Source organism: Glycine max, chromosome 7 (assembly GCF_000004515.6).
Source record: "Glycine max cultivar Williams 82 chromosome 7, Glycine_max_v4.0, whole genome shotgun sequence".
NCBI classification, from domain to species: Eukaryota; Viridiplantae; Streptophyta; class Magnoliopsida; order Fabales; family Fabaceae; genus Glycine; species Glycine max.
This window is the reverse complement of record NC_038243.2, coordinates 2,351,448-2,377,196: the sequence shown is the minus strand read 5'-3', so window position 1 is coordinate 2,377,196 and position 25,749 is coordinate 2,351,448. Positions and strand designations below refer to the sequence as shown.

Here is a 25,749-nt window from a genome sequence, read left to right as displayed (position 1 = left end):
GATGTAGCTAAACAATTGCGCAAGCAACAGTCCACCAAAACTAAATACAAAAAGATATATATATATTAAATTGTTTGCCTTTATTTTTTTACTCAATATCCAATATACTAGTAATTTTAATAAAAACCAGTTGGCAAGTAGTTTCAATAAGCTAGTCGTTATGCAAAATAAATAAATAAAAATAAGAAGCCAGTCAATTAACGTTTCTGAATTAGAGTTATGACTGCGTTGGTGGGTCTATTTCAAGTTTTGATTTTGTTCACCTTTTCTGGGATTGTTTGACAAGCCAGAGAGAGAGGAGTAAGTGTGGCTGATTAGTGGAAACTGCAAAAGGTTATGGCTTTTTGGTTTTGTTGCGGAAAAGCTTCGAATCGGTATGACAAAAATTCGGGAATCTAAGTTAAATGTTTTTCTTGCTTGATTGTTTTGGTTTTGGATTAGATATTTGTAGAAAATGAATATTAGAGAGGGTTTTGGATTCTGGTTTTAGCAATAATAATCTTGACTATAGAGTAAGAAACATTAAGGGTTAGTTTGTTATGCATGATTAACTGTTATGAGCATACCAAAGTGTCTGTTCAATTGGTCCTATACCTGCAAGACTTCACAAAGTACATTTTTTATATTCAAACTTTGGACTCAATTATGCTTTTTATTTTATCTTTTCACTCAATGGATAACTGAAATCAATCTTATTCATGCAGCAGAAGGCGAGGGAAAGAACAACATAAATGGCTGGTGTTTTCTTTGAAGGAAAAACGCTCTGCTACAAATAATTTCTACTATGATAACAAGCTTGGAGAAGGGGGAATCGACAGTGTGTACTACTGGGGCCAACTTTGGAATTGGTCGCAAGTATGACTTCACTTTAATTTTTATTTATTTATTTACTTATTACTACAATTATTGTTATTTTTATTGTTATTGTTAATGCTACTCATCTTATCGAAATATCAAATCAGCTGAAGTCTGTGCCTTCTATGATTATTCTTCTTGCTCATTTTTATCTGTGGACTGTGGTTGCTATTTCCTTGTGGAAGGGCGAGAGCTAGTGTTACGTTTAATTAATAGTATATTTGCACAGCCTTATATTTATTTCCTAAACTGCATATTTTGGAAATGGTGAACCATATAAATGAGTTTTCTCAGATACATGTTCTATCAATAATGACATGCCTTATAATTTTCTTTCTGGCTTCTGTCCTTGCCAAGACTTGAAGATTAAAATTGATTTGACATCCATGCCATCTAAGTATTACGCTTCACAGAGTCAGCTTGTGAGGGATCTGTATCAAAACAGTTACTTCGATTTTCTGATGCAACAATCCTTCAACATGAGTATACCAGTTTTCTTATTATGATATGTCAGGGAGCCTAAGTAATTTGTATACCTTACTGTTGATGAGAATTTTTAATATCCAGAATTTTTCCTAGCAGTAGCAATGAACTAAAACAGTCTTTAGTTGTATACAGTATTATAGAAGAGAGTGAGTTTGATTTATGCTCCTTAATGGATTGTTCTTTAGACTTGTAGGATTTGGTTTGACCTTGTGATATGATTTTTAAAGAATATGATCGGATTTTTCAGGGGCTAATGCTGCAAAAACTTCTATTTTAAACATTTTATCTAGTACTTGAGAACTGAAGCTACTAAAGTGAAATATGTTGATGACAGACAAATAGCATAGCTCTTTAACCATTTTATTGTTTCTAAATTTTTTCCATTCCATATTGCAGTGAAAAGATTGGAAGTTTGGAGCAACAAAGTAGAGATGGAATTTACTGTTGAACTTGAAATATTTGCAAGAATTCGTCACAAGAATCTTCTCAGTTTTCGTGGCTACTGTGCTGAAGGACATGAACGATTAATTGCATATGGAGATTGGAAGTTTGGAGCAACAAAGTAGAGATGGAATATATGCCAAATTTGAGCCTCCACTCTCATCTTCATGGACATCACTCATTCAAATGCCTTCTTGATTGGAATCGACGGATGAATATTGCAATTGGATATGCTGAAGGAATTGTGAGTACTAATCTGATCTTTCGTATGAGCTTCTTCCACTACCATTGCTTTATTCCTTAACTTTATTACTTTCAGATACCTTCACCACCAAGCAACACCTCATATCATCCATAGGGACATCAAAGCAAACAACGTGTATCTGGATTCTGATTTCCAGGCCCGAATTGGTGGTTTCCGATTTGCTAAGTTGATCCCTGACGGAGCAATACATGTGAGTACAGAAGTTAAGGGTACCCTGAGCTACCTTGCACCAGAATATGCTATGTTAGGTAAAGCAAATGAGGGTTGTGATGTCTATAGTTTTGGCATTCTCTTTCTAGAACTTGCCAGTGGCAGAAGACCGGTTGAAAAGCTTAGTTCCACGGTGAAGCAAGCAATGGTTGATTTGGCGTTGCCATTGGTTTGTGAGAAGAAATTTAGTGAACTTGCTTATCCGAGACTAAATGGTAACTATGTGGAGGAGGAGCTTAAAAGAGTTGTTTTTGTTGCACTTATATGTGCTCAGGTTCTACCTGGGAAGAGACCAACCATGCTTGATGTGGTAGAGCTACTGAAGGGAGAATCCAAAGATAAATTTTCTCATATAGAAATCAATGAAAATGAAATGTTCAGAAGCCCGTTGAAGACATTCAGAAAAATTTATCTGTACATAATAAGGCAAAGAGAACCCAACAAAAAAAAAGGGACATGTCTTCATCTAAGTACGCTTGCTGAGAACAAAAAAAAATGTTTTAACTTCTAATAATATTATAATTATTCGGGTCAGTGGAAATTTGTAGCACTAGATGGTGTGGGTTCCTAGTTCCAACATTAGGTCGAACTGGTTAAGGTTCCGGTAGTACGGTGCAAGCTTTACTTTTGGATCAAGGGGAGTGGTTATTTACAAATAGCAGAATCGAAATCACGTTCCCCTAACTCACCAGTCACCGCTAAGGTGGGGAATACGTTTTAACATCTTTAAATCACTAAAAAAGTGAATTGAATGATTAAAGAAGAAAAAAAGGTCACGGATTTAATCATTTCCACTGTCAAAAACTAACATTCTAATAATTTGTCCATAAAAAAAAAACTAAAAAGTGAAATACATGCCAAGTAGGCAAGTAGATACACCCAAGTCATCTAAACATCTCTTATTTGTGTCACGGGGAAGTTACGAGCGTGATTGATTTGAAAATCATGCACCTATTTCTGACACACCGTTGGAAGATATAGCAGAATCACCTTAGACAGTTAGGTCCACAATCATTCAGCCTGTGTTGAGGAAAATAAATTATTAGATAATCTTGAATGATCATGAGCCCTGTTAGTTCTCTCCATAATTAAAAATTTGAATATATGTCATGTACAAAATTGGTCGAGATTTATGGAGACATGATGATTATAGACTACTTAATAATTTATCCTTAAAGATATTCTTATTAAGGCTATAGTTGAACATTTCCACCATCAATTACTTTCCCATATAAAAAAAGACATTCATGTACATGCAAAGACTCAAAAGATGTGGTTAACTTGAATTGATGCATATATCACTGAGGGAGATTAAGCAAATGTTTGGTATGAAGTGTGGCATATGATGATTCGGACTTTAGTTGTCTGGTGGCCTAGACTGATGAATGAGTGTTCTGGTCTTCTTGAGATGAGATTAACTTGACCTGAACTCTACAATTTCGATTTGCACAAAAAAAAGGCTACATGCAAAGATATTTTAATGTTTAAGTTAGCAGAAAACTCCACTAAAGAGATATTATAATAAATGCCTATATTTGCAACGGTGACGTTTCAAATATATACGTGTTACATTTCAAGTATATTAGTATCACGGTCCAAAACCCTTTATAGGCGGTTATCTCGGGTTGAAGAGCTTATTTTGTATAACTTTAATACTGGTTGTTGTTATCTTCACTTGGCTTCTTGATATGAATTTGGACTTACTAATAAAAATGAACTGAGGTCGATTGAGCCTAAGTTGAGTTCATAACAAGTACGGAAGAATTTATGCATCTCACGGCTTTTTTACCATTTTTGGGTATTTTTTTTTTCAAAATAATGAAAAAAATAAACTATTTTAATTAATTCCCATTTGAAAATAAGTCATAAAAGTTGTTATAATTTTGTAAACACAGGTCATAAGTCTTTATACGACTTCAATCTATATACAAATTTATCATTTTAGTTTTACATTGAAGTCATATAAAGATTTACCACTTCCTTTATGAAATCGTAATAACTTTTACGATTTAGTCTTAATTGATAATTAATTTTAAAAGTGTTTTCTTTTGGTAATTTCTAAAAAATTAGCCCAAATGGTAAAAATAAAGTTTCCATCTCATTCTCTTTGGTTTGATTTATTGGCTTTAGTCATGTGTGATGAAAATAAATGCTCAAATAATCGAGTAGAGATCTTCTTCAAGTATTGGACATTTTCAGTAGGAGAGATAAAGATACAACACATTGTTAAAAATGTCCAATGACCAGATAGAAGACTAACCCCAAGTAATCAGTGGCTAATAATTTTTTTATTGATTCTGAAGAAAAATAAAACCGAAGTTTGGAAATTGTCACCTTGGTCAGTGAGTCTGAAGACTGAACTAGCAAACAATAGCCGATCCTGCACTTCTATTTCGACAGTGTACCTATCCCAAAGGCCAAATACACACATGTTATGAGTTATGAGATCACATTTTATTTGTCTGGTGCATATCACCTTAATGTGTTAGTCCTACTTAATGTTGTCAATTTAATATACTATAATTATCATTTAAATTTCAGTTGTCCATCTTTTAAAGAAAAAATGTCGGCATAAGTTTGAATTTTATCTTCAAAGAAAATAATTATCTAAAAAAAATTCAAAGAAAATAACAGTTATTCCGTTATTCCCCATGTCACAGGCTAAAAAATTTTCAAGTGCACTTTTGTAGTTTTCAGCCATCTGATTTATTCTATAATTTAAGGACATGAAAGTTTGTAAGTATGTCCTGTGTAGAACTTCTAATTAGTTTTTTAAACTTCTTAAGCAAGTGTGTTAATGTGTAATGTAGCAGTGTAAGCATAAAAAAAACAAATATTGCTGAATGGTGAGCAATCTGCACCAGGTGTTAGTGTGTCTTTGTCATTATAGACTGTCAAAATCTGATCATGGGAAAGCTATTTGAGTATTATATATGACTTTTTCAGAGGCTTTATTAGTAGTTCAACTGATCAGTAACAGGTGGCTAATATTCGAAATATGGAAATACCCAAATACCCTCCTCTGGAAATCTGGTTATCCAGAGCCTAAGATTTTCATCTTCCTTAGTTGGCAATGATATCCAGAGCATGTAGAAGAATATATAGAACCTGAAGTAAGGGGTGTAGAGTTAAACAGAAAAGAAGAATTTTTAATATATACAATTCCCTTTATACACAAAAGTTAAACAACAACTTACTTTCAGATGCTAATGATCCTGTGTATATTATATAAAAAAAAATGACCTTGTGTATCACACAAATTGATAAGTAGTTTACTTTATTTGTAACTGGACAGTATAAAACTTAATTAGTATTTCTTATTATAAATAGTCCTATGACACAATAAAACACAAGATGAAGTGTGAATTTTAGGAGTTAAAAACAACTAAAAACAAGCATGCAGAATTGTACAAAACAAAAGGGAGGAAAAGAAAAACAAAGAATCTCGCTTCGCATGCAGGTTCTGGTTTCTTCATGCTGGACCAAACCTTAATTGGTATCCCTCAATTGATTTAATTTGCTCTAACTACCCTCTCTCTTTCTACAACTAAACAATTTAAGTGTTCATTTGATACCTGTATTAAGTAATAAAATGATTGGGCCATACATCTCAAAGGCTATAAATAAAAACCAGTTGCAAATTTGTAAAGTGAGATAAATGAATCTATATGTCGATTAATCAGAAAAAAATGCATGAATAATAGCGTGGGTAGATTCCTAATTAGAAAGCTTTTTGTACAAACCAATAACAAAATTCTTCCGAAATAAAGTATTATATTTTTAAAAAAATCACATCAGCATGCTGTAATGTGATAAGAATATTTTATTCCATTGGAATAACGATTTCGGTAGAAAGAAAATAATGTATTCTTCAAAGCATCAAAAATTTTATTTTTAAGGTAATTACTATAAAATAAATAAATTCATCGTATATTTTAATTTGTGATTAAATAATAATATAATTTTTTTTATCAATACATATATTAATTATCATAAAAACAATTAAATTTTATATTTTTAAAATAATTATTATAAAAATAAACAAATTCTTCGTATATTTTAGTTTGTGATTGAATAATATTATAAAAAAAATATTATCAATACATATATTATTTATTATAAAATAATCAAATTTTCTATTTTCACTATTTATTTAGAGAAAATTATTTTGCAGCGAAGGGGAAGTTGATTTTCATTTTTTTCTTTAGTTTTTACAATATAAAAATAATAAAATAAAAATGTAAGCATTTTTGTTAAATTTATATTTTAATTATGATAAAATATTTTTATACAATTTTTTTATTTTCTATTTTGACTTATTAAACTAAATAAATAAAAATTTATATATATTTTTTTGTTTTTATCTATTTAAATAAGAAATTTTATTTTTTGTTCTTATTTATTTCTTCCTTATTTCATTTATTATCCTAAGAAGCGTTACAGTCTAGAACAGCAACAACTCATAAACTGCATTGATTAGTCAATTAATTTCCCCCCAAAACACAATTAAAATTTAAAAAAAAGGAATGGGGGCCATACATACATGTTTTGTTTTATTTAAAAATTAAAAAACAATAAATATGCCAACAGCTGGAGTTCAGCATGACAAGGACGGAGAGGAGTAACAAGCCTTTAACTTCCATTAAACAGAACAGAAAACTCTCTTACTCTTACCTGTTACCACTTTTTTTTTTTTTTTTTCGGGTTCTCTTAACTTAACACCACTTTTTGCATCATCATCATGCTTTCACTTCCCATTTCCTCATCCCTCTTTTCTTTGTTGCCACACATTTTCATTTATTTTCCTTCACGCTGAAACCAGCTACAGAAACACCTGTTTCAAAGGAAACAACTCCCGGGTTAAAGGAAACCACAACAACACTTGTTTGGTTTGGTGGGTCGGTTTCAAGTTTTGATTTTGTTCACCTTTTCTGAGCTTCATTGGCAAGGTAGAGAGAAAGGAAGAGGTGGGGCTGATTGGTGGAAAGGTTATGGCTTTTTGGTTTTGTTGCGGAAAAGTTTCCACTCGGTATGGCAATAATTCATGAATCTTTTGTTAACTTTTTTTTTTCTTTTGCTCTGTTGTTTTTATTTTGTTGGATTAGATGTTAGTGTAGTATGACTTCAAGTTTGTGTGCTTGATTTCGAGGAAAATAATGAATGTTAGATTTTTGCAGAGTCTTGACTCTTGAGTAAGAAGGATCTATTAAGGGTTAGTTAAGTTTGTTAGGTACAACTCTACAGGCAAAATTAAGGGAGAAGTTTAGAGCATTATGCATGATTAACTGTTTTGAGCATACCAAGCTGTATGTTTTATTGATTGGTCCTGTACTTGCAGAGTTCTCAAAGTACATTTTTTTTTATATTCAAACTTTGGCCTTGAATATGCTTTTCATTTTATTTTTTACTGAATGGAGGCTTGATACCAGAGTCTTATTCATGCAGCAGAAGACGAGGGAAAGAACAACCTAAATGGCGGGTGTTTTCTTTGAAGGAATTACACTCTGCCACAAATAATTTCAACTATGATAACAAGCTTGGAGAAGGTAGCTTCGGCAGTGTGTACTGGGGCCAACTTTGGGATGGATCACAAGTACGACTATAATTTTTATTTAGTTAGTTATTGTTGTTATTGTTATTGTTACCGTTACGCATCTTGTCAAATCAGCTGCATTTCTGTGTCTTCTAAGGTTATTCTTGCTCATTTTAGCCGTGGATGGGGTGATCTAGTGTTTCATTTCCTTTAATAATATATTTGGGTGGCTTTTGTTTTTAACTAAACTGCATATTTGTAAAATGATGAACCATATAAATGAGTTTTCTCAGACACATGTTCTTTTCAATAATGGCATACATAGACAGATCTAGTACAGTCACATGATTATTCCCATTCCTTGTTATTTTCTTTCCAGTTTCCATCCTTGCCTAAACTCAGAAGATTGAAATTGATTTGATATCCATGCCATCAAAGCATTACGTTCATCACGTTATCATTTCCTTTTATCTACTTTAATGAAGTAATATCTTCTTATTTTGCCCTCTTTCACATTGTAAATGTCAGTACTGGAAAATCTATGTATCCAATGAAGCAATCACTATTAATAATGTGAATATGTTTCTCACAACATATAAACTATAAAGCATTAGTAATTGCACAATGAGTTTATGGCTGGATTATACATTTTGAAACTGAGTAGAGTTCATTAGCAGTATCATTTGTGAATGACACAGGTAAAAGATTGTATAAAATCCATTTCTCTTCATCAATTATTATGGCCATTTCACATTCTTAATGGCTTTGTGGGGTCTGCTTTGATATAGTTTGAATTCCTATATCGTTCTAAGTCCTACTTGACAATTAGTAATTATAAGTCTTTCATTGTTGCTGCAAAAGAATTGACTTGTGAGAGATCCATGTCCAAGAATGTTATTCTCTCAATCAAATTGGGGTTGAATGAGAGGGAAGAAGATACTGAACCCCTCCTCCAGTGGCTTCTATTTTCTGTTGCAGCAATCTTTCAATATAAGCCCACCAGTTTTCTTATCATGATTGTTAGTGAGCCTAAGTAATAGCATTGGATTGAACTTAAATAGCCATTGACTGTATATTATAGAAAAGAGTGAGTTTGGTTTATGTTCCTTAATGGATTGTTCTCAAGACTTGTAGGATTTGATTTAACCTTGTGATGTGATTTTTAAAGAATGTGATCAGAAGTCTCAGGGACTAATGCTGCAAAAAGCCAAAAACCTCCATTCAAAACAATTTATCTAACATTGGAGTTTTTTTTTGTACAATGGTCGCACTGAGGTTTGAAAACCTAGAACCTCATGCATATTACCCAAAACCCACCACCACTAGGCCGACCCTAGTGGTTTTTATCTAGCATTTGAGTATTGAAGCAACTGAAATATGTTGATGGCAGACAAGTAGCATGGCTGTATAACCATTTTATTGTTTAAAAATCTTGCCATCCCAGATTGCAGTGAAAAGATTGAAAGTTTGGAGCAACAGAGCAGAGACTGAATTTACTGTTGAACTTGAAATATTGGCAAGAATACGACACAAGAATCTTCTCAGTCTTCGTGGCTACTGTGCTGAAGGACAGGAACGGTTAATTGTATATGAATATATGCAAAATTTGAGCCTCCACTCTCATCTTCATGGACATCACTCATTCGAATGCCTTCTTGATTGGAATCGGCGGATGAACATTGCAATTGGTTCTGCTGAAGGAATTGTGTGAGTACTACTAACCTGACTTTTCTCATGAACTTCTTCCACTATCATTACATTATCCATAAATCTTATTACTTTCAGGTATCTTCATCACCAAGCAACACCGCATATCATCCACAGAGATATTAAAGCAAGCAACGTGTTGCTGGATTCTGATTTCCGTGCCCGGGTTGCTGATTTCGGGTTTGCTAAGTTGATGCCTGACGGGGCAACGCATATGACTACAAAAGTAAAGGGTACCCTGGGCTACCTTGCACCAGAATATGCTATGTTAGGCAAAGCAAATGAGAGTTGTGATGTCTACAGTTTTGGCATTCTCCTTCTGGAACTCACCAGTGGCAAGAGACCAATTGAAAAGCTTAATTCCACAGTGAGGCGATCTATAGTTGATTGGGCATTGCATTTGGTTTGTGAGAAGAAATTTAGTGAAATTGCTGATCCAAGACTAAATGGCAACTATGTGGAGGGAGAGCTTAAAAGAGTTGTTTTAGTTGCACTTATGTGTGCTCAGGATCTACCTGAGAAGAGACCCACCATACTTGATGTGATAGAGCTACTGAAGGGAGAATCTAAAGATAAATTTTATCATATAGAGAACAGTGAAATGTTCAGAAGCCTTCTAGCTGTAGAAAGCAATGATGAGACATCAGTGGCTGAAGACAGTTTAGACTATATATCAGAAGAAAAAGAATTACAACGTCCCTTGAAAGGGAATAATTAACTATGGCCTTGAGGGGTTGTGAAGGGTTTTTTTGTTTCTTTTTAATTGTTAGATTAGTATGGGTATGTTTACGTCATGCGTGTGATTGTATTTGTATGAGTGCTTGGGGTTATCCGTTTTGTGTAGTGTTTTATTCCCCTTGTGTTGTGGTTACCAATTTCATATCTGCATCGTCTTTCACCCTTGTTACTATGCGATATTGCTACTAAGTCAAATATTTTTTCTAGTATTTTTTTGCAAAAGCTTCAACTTCACTCTATTCACAAGTGATAGCTCTATTACGATTATTTTAACGTCTGAGCAGTGACAAGTGGCAGCACACCCAAGTTAGTCTTGACATTTTACAGGCTCGGAAAAAAACAATAAATAAAACTCCCTTATATATAAATATTTTACAATACAAACATATATTACATAAAAAATAAACACATGATTTAATTAAATAAAGTATACTTTATTACGTTAAATAAATAACAGAATTTTAACAAAATTTGAAAAAAAATGTATTATATTTTTCATTCAATTTATTTCTATGCTATAATCTGTTATCAATGAAATATTATCATCTTAGATTAAATCTTACATGTGTTTTTGTTATTTATTAGTATTTTTTATATAATTACAAGTCATATTTTAGATTTATGATAAATAATTCAAATTGTAATATAAGGACATTTTTAAATTATTGTGCAGAAGTAAATTTCTCAATAGTTTGGGTTGTAGTTTGTATTTTTTATCTTGTTGAAAAACAAAAGCTTTAAATTTATGTATTATCATATATCCGTTGTATGTTACGTTTAAAAATTCTCATAACATGGATTTGTAAATGTAATACATAAGTAAAAAAAAAATCTGAAAATTAAAAGAATGATAGGAGATAATGATTTCAATCTATTTATAAAACTATCATAAAATTATATATATATATATATATATATATATATATATATATATATATATATATTATCCCCTCCTGATCATAGGTCATGAGTCATCGCATCTCTCGATCAAGTAACAACTAAGCACAAACCTACAATTTCTTTAACCTTATATACATTTACACATTGCTTAATTTGTTCCTGTGGACTTACTATGGAATGAAATCATAAAGTAAGGAAATATATATCTCGTGGCCATTATTAATGGATTGGCATCTTGGTGGAAATTATCTATAACATATATAAATTAGTACATATTAATAAATGTTTATAGAAATATAAATATATTAGAAGGTTTATAAAAATATGAAGAGGTATGAAATTATCTCAGTCCCAAAAGAGATTAAAGCATATTCTATAATTTTGATAACTATAATATTATTTTATAATTTTCAACTTATAATATTTTCTTAAACCTCAATCTTAGATTAAAAGTTTCTTTTTTAAAATTAATTTTTACTTCTTCCAGGTAGATTATGATTAAGGTAATATAAACATATCAAAGTATACTAAGATATAAATCATTTAATTACTTTATTATTTAATTTTGACAAAATTTAATACAAACGGTCTTGATAATATGTGAATATAATTCAATGATTCAATCAATAAAAATTACGTTGTATGTCAAATTATAAAAATAGTGTAATAATTATTAACATTATATTAATAATTTGTGAAATGTTTAAAAAATAATTATTACATCAATGAAAATATCTTATTTTAGTCACTAAATATGGAAAGAAAAAAATTAGAACAACAATTTCACGAGAGAAATTTATTTAAAATATAATTCTTTATTTGATTTTATAATATTGTATTAGTTTCTTACTAGTACTCAATATCTGAGTAATTTTAGTCCTTAGTATATATTATTAATTTATATTCATTGATATTAATTTTAATATTTACAAATACGTGTAACTTTCATTCTTGATATATATATATATATATATATATATAAATTCATATTTAGAAATTTGAATTTTAATATTATTACTATTTATTAATATTCGGTAAATTTATACTATTATTTATTTATTAATTCTAATTTTGATATTATTAGTTTCTATAATATTAATACTACTTAATTTACTAGTAACGAATATATGTGCAAGGTTGGTATTCCATTTAAGTTACATATAATTTATTTATCTATCAAAACAAAGTCATTAGTTTAATATGGTGTTAGAGTGTATGGATTTAATTAGGACTTTTTAAAGTTTTTTTTTTTTTGCTTTAAAGACTTAATAAAAAACTTTATATAACCCCATATATTAATTCAACCTACATAAAAAATATCAAGTAATTCTCTAGAAAAAAAAGATATTAAGTAATTTATCTTTTTAATATATGAAATGGATCTTTCTAAAATATATTTGATGAAAATGTAACGTTCCTTTTTTTCTTCTAAAAAAAGGAAAATGAAGCAAGTAAGCTAAAACTCTTAATACTCATAAAACACAATTATAATAATACGAATTATTAGTAGATTGCAAAATATTAAAAAATTAACGAGTGACGCTCCCCTCCCCTCCCCACCTCTTGATTCAGTTAGGGGTTTTTTAGGGAGAGAATTTCCTGCAGAAGAAGAATCGTTGGTAACCAACGCGCTGGGGAAGCACGTGGAATACAGTTTCGGTTCGTCACCTCTGTGGCACAGCACTATAAATAATCCTCAAGTTTCTACACTTTACCTCTCCCAGGAGGAACAGCGCAGAACCTAACCCTCACGAAAGCCCTTTTCGATTCCGATAACTCTCGTTGTTCCGAAACCCTAACCCTAACCGGGTTTTTTCGTTTGTTTGGATTGAATTGGCATCGGAGGGAGGCGATCGATTGGAAATTGGTAGTAGTAGTTTAGCGTTGAAGAACGATGTCTGCTGCTGTGTGCGGAAGCAAGAGATCTTTCTTCGAAGAGCTTCCTCCTTCTCCGCCACTCTCCAAGAGGCTCCGTTGTTCCTCTTCGCCGATTCGATTCCCTCCTCCTTCTTCCATCGACCAACTTCGCCCTCTCTTTCCCCACATGGACGACTTGGTGTGTATTGTATTCCTTTCATGTTTTTTCGACTTTTACTTTATTATGTCAATTTCAATTCAGTTGCGTCTTTGAAACTGGGTAATTGAAGGGTTAGAATTAGAATTCATCTTCTTCGGCATATTATATTGTTGTTATTAATTAAGGTGTTCGGTGTGTATTCATCTTTCTTTTTTCTAGCTGCAAAATAGTTAATGAATCTATTTGTTTTTAAATTTTGATTTTCGTCGAGAGAAGGAAAATTCACATTTGATTTATTGTACCGACAAAAATTTCACAATTGATTTGTGTTCATGCTCGAGAATAGACTCACCTGAGACTCCTAAAGCTTAGTATGAACTCAAGAGCTATACATTGCGTGACCTGGTGTCACCTGGGCTGGTCATGCCTATTTAACAATCATATTAATCAATCGATCATATTATTCAATATTCGATTGATTGGTCACTTGGGCTGGTCATGCCTATTTAACGAGCATATTGGATTGGATGGTTTGAGGTTATTGACAACAACAAAAAATGTCTAAGTCACTTTGTTTCTTTTTGTCCAAGTTTCTTCTCATTTTGTCTAACTTCCTTCCTTTTTTATTTGTGAGTTTTGGGAGTATCCCCAATCATATGTCTTCTAACGGTTTCCTTTTTTATTTGTGAGTTTCGGGAGTGGTGTGAATGGGGCCTGAGTCACGTGCGAGGGGGAGGTGGGGTCAATGGTACCTCAACCACGTGCGAGGAAGGATTTATAAATATTATATTGAGCCTGAAGGCCCAACGCCCACTGACTATTTGAGGTCTTGGGGCATCTCAACTGTTAGTGTGATAGGGTGAGCGATCAAAGGAAATGGTCGGTTTTACGGCGCTCGGCCGTATGGTCCAATTTGCAATTTATTTGTGATGTTTTAGATTTGTTCTTTGAAAGGAGCATGATTGATATAGATGACTCTCTTTCTCTTATATACCTTGTCGGTTGCTATGTTGCCTTTCAGGTTCTTGAGAGAGCTCTCCAAGAATGTGGCAATGATATAGATGCTGCCATCAAGAGGTTGAATGAGCTTTGCTTGGGAACTGCCGATGGAAATGGAATTGCTGAAGAATCGGAGGTTGTCATTAATCTGGGTGCAGGTATGGTTGGTTGACATGTGCGATTGAATGTTTAGTAGACTAAACTTTTACGAGGAAGTTCTGCTTTTACATGTTCTATGATAGGATATTTTAACTGTTAGTTAATTGCATTATGGCACAGTACCAATGCACTGCTCTTCTATGCTGACCCAGGCAATGCGGATGAGAGTTGAATAAATTGTCCACAGGTTTTGGTAACGAAACTGAGAAATTGACATGGTTTTGTGAAACTTTGCAGGTAAATTGGAAGGTGATGGAAATGCTTCTGTTTCTGAGGAGCAGCCTGCTTTGAACAATCACCTTCCTGCAGATGGAGCAGAATGGATTGACTTTTTTGTCAGGGAAATGATGGTTGCTACTAGTGTTGACGATGCTAGAGCCCGTGCTGCCAGGATGCTGGAGGTTCTAGAGAAATCAATCAGTGAAAGAGCAAAGGCTGAGGCAACTGATGCACTTCAGAAGGTATTCATACTAGAACCGTTCAAGATTTATGTTATCAACCAAACTCTGATGTCTTGCATGTCACTAAGTGAATGTCCATTTAGAGGAACAATTCGATTATATGATGTATGCTATTGGCTAGGGCGCTATCTGAACTGAAGTAGCAGTTGGATGATGTTGAGTGTTTTGAGACTGGTTTGTTTGTGGAGGAACTCTACTGTTGACGGTTCATCCTATTATTTTTACTTTGTTGTTCTGTGTAATGATTGTGTATACTTTTTTAGTTTCACTTTGTATATGAGGATAAACAAGAAAATAAACATTATGTGGAAGTAAGTTTTGAGTGGTAAGAAGTCAAGAATAAAAATTCAAGTGTATCACCGATGAGAATGCTGTGTTGGACTTGGATGTATGGGCACACTAGACAAGATTAAAGAAAGTTGGGGTAATACTTGAAGTAGAAAAAATAGTAGAATTTTGCCCTTGGTGGTTTGGGTGTATGTGGAGAAGACATGTAGAAGCTTCAGGAAGGAGAGCAGATCAAATATAGGATAGTCTTGTAAATAGAGGTAGAGGGAGGTCAAGAAAAGTTATGGACAAAACCATAAAGAGGGTTTTGAAGGTCACTTGTTTGTCTATAGATATGATTTATAATAGAACATTATGACATTATTTGATTCATGTAGCCAAACCTAGTGGAAAAAGGCTTGTGGTTTGTTGTTATTGTTGTTCCTTGTATGCGAATATAACACTTAAGAGAGGCTGAAACTTACTGTGCTTAGACAATCTGTTTCTATGGATCTTCTTCAAATAAGCATGCAAAGTATTGTGTCTGATTTTCTATCAATACTCTTTAGTGCGTCTTCATATAAAAAAAAAAGATTGTGTAATTTTTTTAAAAATGAACTAGTAGTCAGAAGTATAATGCTTAAGCTGCATCTTTGCTGATGGCTTTTCAAAAATGGTTTTTACTTTTTATTATCAGAGTACTGGGTTTTGGGTGGTCCATGATCTTTATGATGCAGAATTGATCTCTCTACAGACTTGTATATTGATATTATTATGAGTTATATCTTAGAATAATTAGCAATATAAATGTATAGTGTTTCTTCCTGGTTGAGCTTGTATCTTAATTGTTGGAAGATGTTTTCATTTTCAGGAAAATTTGATGCTTAAAGAGCAAATTGAAGCGTTAATTAAGGAGAAAAATTCTTTCAAAAATGCTTTTAGAATCCAGCATGAGCGATTTGCTGATTATGAGGTTAAGAACCAAGAGTTACAGCATTTGAAGCAATTGGTGTCTCAATACCAGGAGCAGATTAGAACCCTCGAGGTTTGAATCAGCTTTTTCTCTTTTTTGTTCAGCCACAGCTGACCCATTAAGCTAAGGATATAATAATTATTATCTCTTTTAATTTGGTTTTATAAATTTAAAAAAACATATTGGAAATTCAAATATAATCTGCTTAAATTTAATGTCTCCTCCCTTCATAGGAAGAAATAGAAGGGAAGGACATGATGTCACTGTTAACGATGGTAATCATGGAGATTGTGGTCATTCCTGAACCCGACGCATTTGGATACTAATGGCTAGTAATGCATCATTACCTTGCACTTGCTTTCATCCACTTCTCTCCCTTTTGGGTTGAGAGTCAATCTAGTAATCTGCTATCTATAGGTTTACAAGTGAGTGTTGGAAGTTTCCATTCTCGGTCTTCCCTCATTTTCCTTCCATTTTCCGTACACAGAGGGAGAGGCCAATGCTCAATTATTGCATCTTAACATACGAAATTAGTTTACAAATTAAAATTGGTCCATTGCCAAATTCAGACAAACAGATTAGTTAGGATGAAAAATCTAAATGCTAATGATTTCTGTATCCATTGATTTGTTGACAGGTGAATAACTATGCTTTGGCAATGCATTTGAAGCAGGCTCAACAGAGCAACCCCTTTCCTGGGCGCTTCCCACCTGATGTCTTCTAATGGGGTGAATGTTTAGAATGTAATAATAAAGGCAGCAAATAGCTGCATCAGGTTGATTAATTATGTCGTGTTATTTTTCTCTCTTTCTTACAAAGGTCAAGCGTTGTTGTAGTTCAGGACTTCAGGTTATTCTATCCTACAGTATCCGAATATACTGTCACTCAGTTCAATTACCCCGTTTGGAATTTTATGATTTCGAGTTGTAGTCTAGCGAGATTGCGACGATGTTCAAGGTTAGCCTTTATCCGTCGCAATTGATATTTTAGATGAAGTTTGATAATCTCTTTTTGGCTAAAAAATGATCATTTTTTTTAAAAATTCTCTTGTGATTATAAAATTTATTTTTCAAAATAAGTTAAATTATAAGTGAAACATCGGAATTAAAATTTGAAATATATTATTAATTCTTGTCGATTGTTTATTGAATTGTATATACCACGTTTTGAATTACTTGTATGGGTATTTTTAATCATGGATGTATCTGAGAGAACTTTTGTAAAATTTTAACAAGAATTTACACACTTCTGTCACGTTCTTTTGATCACATTTTATTATTAATTAATTTCATTAAATATCAAATTTTTTATGGGTTTATTTTTTGTTTAATGAGCCTTTATCACGTTTTCAATAAATTTTAACAAATATAAAAGTGGTTTAAAGATTGTATATCATGTCTTAAATTACTTTTTATTACCTGCTTTATTACCTGCAAAGGGCATTTTCATTTTCCTGCCTAAATTATCATTTTTATTTATTTTAATACATTATATTTTTTTTGTTTGACATTAGTACTTGTCTCATTGAGTTAAGTGATTTGTAATCAATAATGTTTTACTCTCATCAAGTGATACTTTGTTAGTATAACAAGTCTTACTTAATGGATCTTCATTTGTGATTACTAAAATAAAACATCAAACATAAAAAAATGTGGGCTACTAAAATAAAAAAGAATGATAGTTTAAATAGTAAATCAAAATGAACAAGTAGAAAAAAGTTATTTAAGGTGTGTTTTATTGCTACCATTCTTCTTTTCATGATTTCAAATTTTTCTACTCTTTAGACCAACCATTAATGTTATTTAAAATAATTGGAAAAAATGGAGAGCTCTTCTTTAAACTAATTATTTTAATTTTAAAGAATTTTTCTTGATATTATTTATTTTCATTTCAAATTTAATTTCAAGAGTTTTTAATGAAACATAATTATTTTTTTATTAGTGCAAACATACTTTTAGTGTTAAGTTATACTATTATTTGTTGATTAATTATAATATTATTCTTTTATCAACAAATATTAATTTTGTTAGTAGAGGGGATCAAACCTACAACATTTTTCTTTTTTCCTCCTCTCTTAACCATCCAACTCATCTTGTATCTTTAATTATAATATTATTTAATTTATTGAATTAGTATTTTTAAGTAATACATGTATTTCATGTATAATTTATTATTAAAATAGGTTAACACTAAATATTTTTTATATTATTGTCCAATCACAAATTATTATATACAATTAGTGAGAATATTTACTTTTATAATAAATTATGTTTAAAATAATTTTTAATGAATTGAGAGTATAAATTTTTTTATATATTAGTAACATTGTGAAAATTAAACTCTTATTATTAATCAATAACTAACCATCAACATTTATAAACGGATTCAATCTCACATTACAATTTTTTTTCAGTTTTCTTAATTTTTTTCTCATGTTTAGTGCTTTATTAATTGTATTATATTGCTAAAAAAATATTACTATTATATATGGATTTCCTTTTTGTTTCTTGTTACATTCTCATGTTTCAAGTTCAAGTAGTGCCCATAGTAGTACGTACTTGGTGTTCTTGGCACCGTGGCACGTACCGCACGATTGCCATAAACTCTTCATTTTCCCACACAAACAAACTTAGAAGCGCTCGCTTCTTCCTCTTGAGATGGAAACTATGTCATGAATATGATGATAAATAACAGTGATACAGGGGAGTAACTTCTTCTCTGTTTCTTTTGGCCATCGATAAATCTTGCTGGTGAAGGCTTTGTTACACCTATAAGTGTTTATAATTTATATTTATGTAACACAATTCACTTGTTTTTAAAAAAGTCAGAATTGATGTTTTGAAGTCATTTTTTGAAAGATGTTTATAATAATAATTTTTGATAAATAAAACAAATTTACCTCTTGTGCATTTGACACTAATGGGCCCCTTTTCATATTTCTTATATGGGATTTTATCTTTTTTGTAATATTGAATTTAAGATTTGATATTTGCTTGATTCCTTTTCTCTTTGCCATTTTTAAGTGTCAATGCCGAAATGTTACCTAATGCTATCGATCAATTTAATTTTTGGTATGTTAATAGGTGAAGACAGTTGAAGGCATTTCTGAACTTCAAATACCTCCTGGTACCCAACCTGGAGATGTCCTAATCCTAGCAAGGAAAGATGCACCAAAATTAAACAAACCATCAATATGTGGTAACCACTTGTTTACTGTCAAAGTTACAATGCCTATACATATCAGGTAATGGGTGACTTCTAAATAATTTTTTGTTGGCTCCCTCCCTCATTATAGGATGCTATCAATTTGCCTCTGCATTTTGTCTTCAGTCAATGGAACATGAGTTGCTTGAAGAAGTTTCTTTGCTTCGTGACACAACAAGCAGCCATTCAAAATCTTGTCTTAAAACCCGCTCTTCTAGTAGGTGGCTTCTTTATTATTTGCTAATTATCTGTGCTTGCTTTTCTTTTTCAACAAAGTGCACATTCAACATTTCGAAAGAAAGCCATTTTGTTATACCTTTTGACACCATTTTCAAGTTGCAATAAACAATTTTTTTAAGGTAATGAGTATATTTTAGATATTCGAGTTGTTAACCATGATGCTACTTTCAGCAGAAAGAAGTCCTGAAGGTCCTGCAGCTCAAAATGTTGAAAGTACAGTAGCAACAGTGGCGGAACAAACTGCACAACTTGAAGATCATTATGACCTGTGGAAGAAATTGAAGGACATTGCAGGGTAATAATGGTCTCTTGTTAGTTTTGTGTTACATTTTGATATTTTGTTTTCATTGATTTATTTGTGTACCCTCAATCTTTTGTAAGTTGAAAATTTTAATTCCGACTACTTATTTTTGTAGTACTCTCCAAAATAAAAAAAACATCCAAGTCATTTTAGTTTAGTGGTATGGACTTAAAGAATCTTGTGGTAGAACGTGACCTCTTAAAAGGATTAATAGTTCTGCCTCTGATTAGGTTTGAGAATAGGTCATATTCTAATGTTTTTTTTAGTAGGAACTGATTCCTTGCAGGAGAGACTTTTTTTTTTTTTTTTTTTGCATTTAGTTGATTAACCAGAGCTGAGATTATGACTTTCTTGTTGGTGCCCTTTTTTTACAGAATTACCCATTTGAGGAAGCTCTAATACTTATCTGATAAGAAGTTTAAGCTCTACTTTCTTTTTTGTATTTAGTTGATTAACCAGAGCTGAGATTATGACTTAAATTTAATAAAGGCTAAAATATGTTCTATATCCAAAATTATCTTATCCTGTTAAAAGGAGATATTTGAGGGAAATGAAGATTTTTTTTTTCTTTAATTGATGTGTTAATGGTTGGTCACGTTTTGAATTAAATCTGCTATTTTTTAAAAAAGAAATTTAATTAATTCTTTTGATTTTTAATTGTAAAAAATTATAACTTAAAATTCTAAATAAATAGTGACGATTTTCTAATTACAAAAAATAACATACCTTAGAAAATTGTTAATTTATCATGAATAAATATTTTAGCCTTTAATATATAATTGACATGTATAAATATCACCAATAATTACTGAATGCTTAGTTACTTAAAATAATTTTTCACGGATAGGAAAACCCATCATGTTATTGAAAGAAAGAAGGGTACTATAATAGTATTTAAATAATATTCAATAAGAAAAACTCGTCATAACACTATCCTAAATTGATATAAATAATGATGGTAATGTGGACAACAATCTGATAGGTCCATCCATTAATAGTTAAGACTTTATACACTACTAACAATTCTTCTGTTTCTAATATCTCTGCACATGCATGCTGCAAAACAGCCTTCATCAAGAAGAACAAGCGCGAGCCAGTTATGTCAAGTGACCATTTTTGAGGAAGCTGCACAACTTGTTTTAATCTTTTCATTTGTTAAAATCTAGAGGTCCAAATTCATTTTTCAAATAAAATTAATTTCCTCAGTAGATTCTTGCTGTGAATACAAGATAGAATGCTCTAATGGCCATCAAGTGTTGCCAAGGACTCGTTAAGGAGCCTTCGTGCTTCTTCTCTCCTCCTGCAAATAGAGATTAAGTTAGAATAGAAAAGACTAATAATGACAAGAACAAGTCAAACATCATTTTGGTCCCTAGAAGATTTGGGGTTGATCACATTCGTCCCGTTAAAATAGAAATCACCATTTTCAACCTGAAAAATGAAAATATTGATTAATTTGGTCCCTAAAAAGGACTAGATGGCCCTTTTCATCTTTCAGAACAGAAAGGTGATTTTCATCTTTTACAGACTCACATGACTGACCCCAATGCTTTTAGGAAACAAAATAGTGTTTTACTCTGACAAGAACACAATAAAATACCGTCCCAATCACACATTAGTATTTAATAAAAGAAAAATAGCTGCTTAATTTTCACCAAAGCAAAACTAGATAAGCAAGGGAAATGAAGGTAGTAAAAGATCTGGTAACCTATCTCCTAGCCACACAAATAATACCAAAAGCCAACACTACCTAATAAATGTTAAGAAATTATGGTTCCTTCCCCATTTGAGCTTTTGCCTCATATTTAGTGCACCAACTATAAAATCTTACAATTCAGACCAATCAATTTTCAAAAGCATCACAGCCATTTTTTCACCCATAGCTCATGGAACTTAACCAAGATACATTGAGAATAGTCTTGTAAGTCCCAAAATTTTAGAAATAAGAAGGTTGTAAAAAAAGAAAAATGTGAGATGCTATGAATTCTGGTTATCAGTATAAAATGGATAATGAAACACTTGTTTGGTTTGGCGGCGGGAGACCAAAATCACATCTTTTACACAAAAAAGTAGTCACAATGCAAGTGCTGCTTCATTGGGACTGTAGAAAAATTAATCAATTAGACTTGAGTGCCTGACCCACCACCACCACCAACACCCCAGAAAATGACTATGTACTTCATTGGAAAATGTTTGGGAACAGAAATTATCACAGGAATGCCAGATGATGTCTGCATTATCAGTTTCAACAACATTACTAACAGTTCCAACTTTCTTGTGGTCTTCCATGGTTTCAAGAAGGTAAAGTTTACATTGCTGAAAGCATGAAACTTAAAAGGGATACAGCATGATGTTACTAAGTATATTAAAATTCGTTTGAAGAGGTATAGTGCAGTTATTAAGGTTAGCCGGTATGGGTACATGAACCTAGGAGGGAGAACTCTAAGAAGTTATGGGCTATTTGTAAGGTGTCGCATATGTTATCAAAGGAAATCAATCAATTAATAGGGCATCCTTCTGTGATTAAAAATTGAAGGATCAAATTTTAAATTTATAATGAAATATATTCCATTTAGAATATTGATGAAAAACAGGAACTCTTCTCTCCCTGAAATCAATCCATCCATTCAAAAATACTTGTAAGTTTCACTTTTTATACTCTTCTACTTATCAACACAACTTTAATATTTCTCTCCTTATGAGCATTGTTCCATAAAAACCTGTCTTTATGACAATCATTGATCCAATATCTTGACCCATTGGTCTAAAAAACATGGCTGATGGTTTATTAACCATCCAATAGTAATTGTTGATCCCCTAGAAATTGGATAAATTGGATGGTTAGTGGATAAATGGGTGCAATTACCACCCATAGAAACCAACTAAATTGTTAAAGGCTCTCAAATTGATAGAACAGAGACATTTCACTATCATGGTACCAGAGCACTAGATTCCTTAGGGTTCATATGAAATTAAGAAAACAATAAGGAAATATAAAATATACCTCTTTATGTCCTCCACTGCTTGTTTACGGCGCTGTATCTGAAGTTCCAAAATATGAATCAATGTTGCTCTCGCCTACAGAGTAAATACAAGATACACTTAAAACCTCACATGACGGAAAGAGAACAACAGCCTGCCAGTCAAAGGCAAGCATATTTCCTAAGAGTTAGCTGTATGGAAGAATGCATACTATACCTGATGAGGACGCAATGAATTTAAAAGGTGGTGTAAGTTTTTGAATACTGTTGAAATTTCTTCTACTCTCCTTGCATACTGTGAAGGTCTCTCAATAAGAATATCAGCAAGCTCCAAAACGTGTAGTTGCAACTCTCCGTTGAGTGACCTCAGCTCCTTCTTGAAATCTATACAAGATCAGAATCTTTTACTAAAGGATGGAACATAAAAGAAAAACTAAAGAATCTTGAAATGGTTATGCTAAAGCAACTTATAATAAAAGAGAAAATATATCATGGACACTGGACCCTTTTGAAATCACTCACTTTATGACATGGATGTAAGTTGTATATATCATTCTGGAGTAACGAGCAATATCACAACAGTAGCTCAACATGTAATATACCAACCTACAAAGTAAGGGAATGAATACCCAATTTGAAAAAGCAGAGCATGCAAAGCTGTAATTGATTTGTTTCTGTTCTAGGTTCGTGCCTCAGTGATTCCACTTTCCCATAATGGAATTTCCAAAAAAGGATGAAAATGTGACCGAGTATTTTGCAACATAATAATGATAATATAAAATACCGAACCTATGGCAACAAAGAGCAGACAAAGCTTACCAACATTAGGAAGCAAGGATCAGCAGAAGCATTGAAAGGTTAAAGCTTACCAACATTAGGGCCCTTAGAATAGAGCTGGCGCACCCCTTGTTCTTCCAAGGTTGGTAGAACATCACTAGTCTATGATATGAAGAAAGAAGAAAAAAGGTTAATAAGAAGAAACCCTAATTAGAAGAAGCATGGATTGTGATACATACGGTGTAATTGGCTCCAAAACAAAGATAAGTGCCTTCAATAGGCGGTGGAGGGTCGGGAGCAGACTTAGGGTTTTGCAAGTAATCTTTGTAAAGTCTGTAATAAGGTGGCGGTGGAGGGTACGTTGCCGTCGCCATTTCCAGATCTGCAAAATTTCGAGTCAGAGAGAGAGAAAGACGAATCAAATCAAATTCTAATATTTTCTTTTTGATAAATATATTCTTATACAATTAAATAAAGTATTTTTCGTTATAATAAATATATTTCAATGATAATATTAACATTTTAGAATATATATTATACCACATAAATGTTTATTTTCGTATAATTAAAATTTTCTAAATATATAAATATAAATTGTATTACAATTGATATTTATAACAAATGAATATATTTAGATATATAAATTACATATTAGATTTATGGTGAATAAATTAAATTGTGATGTAAGATTATCTTTAAATATGTTTATTCTTCTTTAAAAAAAATAAGCTAAAAGAATCCTCTTATATATCTTGTTTATATAAAAGCCAACATGTAACAGAAACATGTAATATCTTTAAATTATTAACGAAGTTAAATCTATATTAATGAAAGGATTAAAATAAATCATTTTAAAAACATAAAAAATTAAAATACTTTTTTTATAAAAAAGGTTAAACTTAAAAAAAAAAAAAGAGAAGATAAATGATGAAAACAAGCCGCACACTCAAAAGAAATACAGAAAATTCCACAATGAAACTACCAAATCAAAATGGAATAGCCTAATAAAAATAACGGTGTACTTCAAATAAAATACTTTTTGTATGTCTACTAAAAAAAACTAAAAAGCATGAGGTGCGAATTCATATGATCGTTAGTGTGCAAGTCTCCTATGTCGTATCAAACTTCACAATGCTTGTTGTCAAGTAATGCCACATCTTTTAGACGCGTCGATAAGTGAATTTTTTGATAAAATTAGCTATAGGGACAGTTTGTTTAAAGCTATGTAAAACTAATTTTAATAGAATTAATTTTAAATCGTTCATTGTCATTAAAATGTATGTTCATATTAAACTTAACCATAAATTTGACCTTAAAACATATACCATGATGTTCTTAACTATGTGCCAAAATAGGTTGTTAAAATTTTGCAGACTTTGTGGGGAAAGCACTATTCCAATAAAATCTACTTCTAACATAAGTAGCTCAAAGCTTTTAAAAGGCACAACAGATCACAATATTTTTTAAAAAAATTAGCTTATTATTCCTCTAATTTATTTTTTAGGTTGGATTTGGTTATCTAATTTTTTTATTCAATTTAATTCTCTAATTTTTAAAATTAATTCCAGTTGATCCTGCTGTTTAAATTAAATCAACATTGTTAAAAAATTAAATTGTGATTATTTAAAACTACATAAAAATGATTTTAAATCGCTACGAAAACATTCATTTAGATGATAAAATCAAATTTAGATGGAATGATCACTCATTAATTTAAATAGTAGAATCAAATTGATTTGATTTTAAAAATTAGATCATCAAGTTGAATAAAAAAATTAGAGAACTAAATCAAACTAATTTTAAAAATTAGAGGACCAACCCTAAAAATAAATTAGTGAAACAAAAAATTAATTTAACCTTTTTTTTAGATCTGGAATTAGATTTAGGGGTATCTATACAGCTGAAATGGTCGCTTGAGCATAATTGACTCAAGAGTCGAGTGGAGTCATGCTTTTAAAGGATCCAAACTACTAGTTAGTCACTTGTATCGCACCTAGACAGTAACAAAACAGGATAATAGCCATCATATGGTTAAGGTTAACTCAAACATTAAAACAACATTGGAAGCGACCAGAGGAGAGGCAAACCAGGTAATAACTAATAAATAAAAAATAAATAAATAAATAAATAAAAAAAAAAATATATATATATATATATATATATATATATATATATATATATATACATATTATATAGAAAAAGAAAGAACAAAGAAGCAATCAAAGACACATGGAT

General features: G+C 31.5%; 4 protein-coding genes and 1 long non-coding RNA gene across 11 annotated transcripts; 4 read left to right on the top strand and 1 right to left on the bottom strand.

Annotated features, from left to right (window-relative positions):
• The first annotated feature begins 200 nt into the window (after nucleotides 1-200).
• On the top strand, nucleotides 201-3,073 carry LOC100785876 (PTI1-like tyrosine-protein kinase At3g15890). 2 transcript variants are annotated; one of them, XM_014777543.3, is made up of 4 exons: nucleotides 201-374; nucleotides 708-855; nucleotides 1,738-2,026; nucleotides 2,102-3,073. In XM_014777543.3, the coding sequence occupies exons 3-4, from the start codon at nucleotides 2,013-2,015 to the stop codon at nucleotides 2,766-2,768; spliced, it is 681 nt and encodes a 226-aa protein (XP_014633029.1). In that variant the 5' UTR covers nucleotides 201-374; nucleotides 708-855; nucleotides 1,738-2,012; the 3' UTR covers nucleotides 2,769-3,073. The 2 variants fall into 2 exon arrangements, with proteins under 2 accessions (XP_014633029.1, XP_014633028.1); XM_014777542.3 differs by having other exon boundaries at nucleotides 705-855.
• Nucleotides 3,074-6,869: 3,796 nt separating this feature from the next.
• LOC100814204 (PTI1-like tyrosine-protein kinase At3g15890) lies at nucleotides 6,870-10,444 on the top strand. Of its 2 annotated transcripts, none has more exons than XM_006583057.4 (4): nucleotides 6,870-7,286; nucleotides 7,706-7,850; nucleotides 9,235-9,497; nucleotides 9,576-10,444. In XM_006583057.4, exons 1-4 carry the CDS (start codon nucleotides 7,249-7,251, stop codon nucleotides 10,213-10,215), a joined length of 1,086 nt encoding a protein of 361 aa, XP_006583120.1. In that variant the 5' UTR covers nucleotides 6,870-7,248; the 3' UTR covers nucleotides 10,216-10,444. The 2 variants fall into 2 exon arrangements, with proteins under 2 accessions (XP_006583120.1, XP_003528313.1); XM_003528265.5 differs by having other exon boundaries at nucleotides 6,894-7,286; nucleotides 7,703-7,850.
• A 2,198-nt stretch (nucleotides 10,445-12,642) lies between these two features.
• Nucleotides 12,643-16,969, top strand: LOC100813137 (uncharacterized). 4 transcript variants are annotated; one of them, XM_041016886.1, is made up of 5 exons: nucleotides 12,643-13,191; nucleotides 14,174-14,309; nucleotides 14,548-14,771; nucleotides 15,910-16,083; nucleotides 16,245-16,348. In XM_041016886.1, exons 1-5 carry the CDS (start codon nucleotides 13,030-13,032, stop codon nucleotides 16,335-16,337), a joined length of 789 nt encoding a protein of 262 aa, XP_040872820.1. In that variant the 5' UTR covers nucleotides 12,643-13,029; the 3' UTR covers nucleotides 16,338-16,348. The 4 variants fall into 4 exon arrangements, with proteins under 4 accessions (XP_040872820.1, XP_040872822.1, XP_040872821.1 ...); XM_041016888.1 differs by lacking the exon at nucleotides 16,245-16,348 and adding an exon at nucleotides 16,649-16,925 and having other exon boundaries at nucleotides 12,706-14,031; XM_041016887.1 differs by having other exon boundaries at nucleotides 12,706-14,031.
• A 1,970-nt stretch (nucleotides 16,970-18,939) lies between these two features.
• LOC102662495 (uncharacterized) lies at nucleotides 18,940-19,858 on the top strand. The gene is made up of 3 exons (XR_415043.4): nucleotides 18,940-19,209; nucleotides 19,307-19,432; nucleotides 19,627-19,858. It is a non-coding gene; the product is annotated as an uncharacterized lncRNA (long non-coding RNA).
• Nucleotides 19,859-20,675: 817 nt separating this feature from the next.
• On the bottom strand, nucleotides 20,676-24,432 carry LOC100812231 (mediator of RNA polymerase II transcription subunit 7-like). 2 transcript variants are annotated; one of them, XM_006582879.4, is made up of 5 exons: nucleotides 23,754-24,432; nucleotides 23,607-23,676; nucleotides 22,955-23,121; nucleotides 22,761-22,834; nucleotides 20,676-21,056 (listed from the first exon to the last, which is right to left on the bottom strand). In XM_006582879.4, exons 1-5 carry the CDS (start codon nucleotides 23,886-23,888, stop codon nucleotides 20,996-20,998), a joined length of 507 nt encoding a protein of 168 aa, XP_006582942.1. In that variant the 5' UTR covers nucleotides 23,889-24,432; the 3' UTR covers nucleotides 20,676-20,995.
• Between the last annotated feature and the right edge of the window lie 1,317 nt (nucleotides 24,433-25,749).

What these genes read in the sequence shown, in the direction of transcription:
- LOC100813137 (XM_041016886.1), top strand. Translation starts at nt 13,030, where the DNA reads ATGTCTGCTGCTGTGTGCGGAAGCAAGAGATCTTTCTTCGAAGAGCTT. An exon ending in TGTCATTAATCTGGGTGCAG is followed by an intron (nt 14,310 to 14,547) that starts GTATGGTTGGTT and finishes GAAACTTTGCAG; the next exon opens with GTAAATTGGAAGGTGATGGA. An exon ending in CAACTGATGCACTTCAGAAG is followed by an intron (nt 14,772 to 15,909) that starts GTATTCATACTA and finishes TTTCATTTTCAG; the next exon opens with GAAAATTTGATGCTTAAAGA.
- LOC100814204 (XM_003528265.5), top strand. Translation starts at nt 7,249, where the DNA reads ATGGCTTTTTGGTTTTGTTGCGGAAAAGTTTCCACTCG. An exon ending in TGCGGAAAAGTTTCCACTCG is followed by an intron (nt 7,287 to 7,702) that starts GTATGGCAATAA and finishes TTATTCATGCAG; the next exon opens with CAGAAGACGAGGGAAAGAAC. An exon ending in GGTTCTGCTGAAGGAATTGT is followed by an intron (nt 9,498 to 9,575) that starts GTGAGTACTACT and finishes TATTACTTTCAG; the next exon opens with GTATCTTCATCACCAAGCAA.
- LOC100812231 (XM_006582879.4), bottom strand. Translation starts at nt 23,888, where the DNA reads ATGGCGACGGCAACGTACCCTCCACCGCCACCTTATTACAGACTTTAC. An exon ending in TTCTAAGGGCCCTAATGTTG is followed by an intron (nt 23,122 to 23,606) that starts GTAAGCTTTAAC and finishes GATCTTGTATAG; the next exon opens with ATTTCAAGAAGGAGCTGAGG. An exon ending in ATTCATTGCGTCCTCATCAG is followed by an intron (nt 22,835 to 22,954) that starts GTATAGTATGCA and finishes TTTACTCTGTAG; the next exon opens with GCGAGAGCAACATTGATTCA.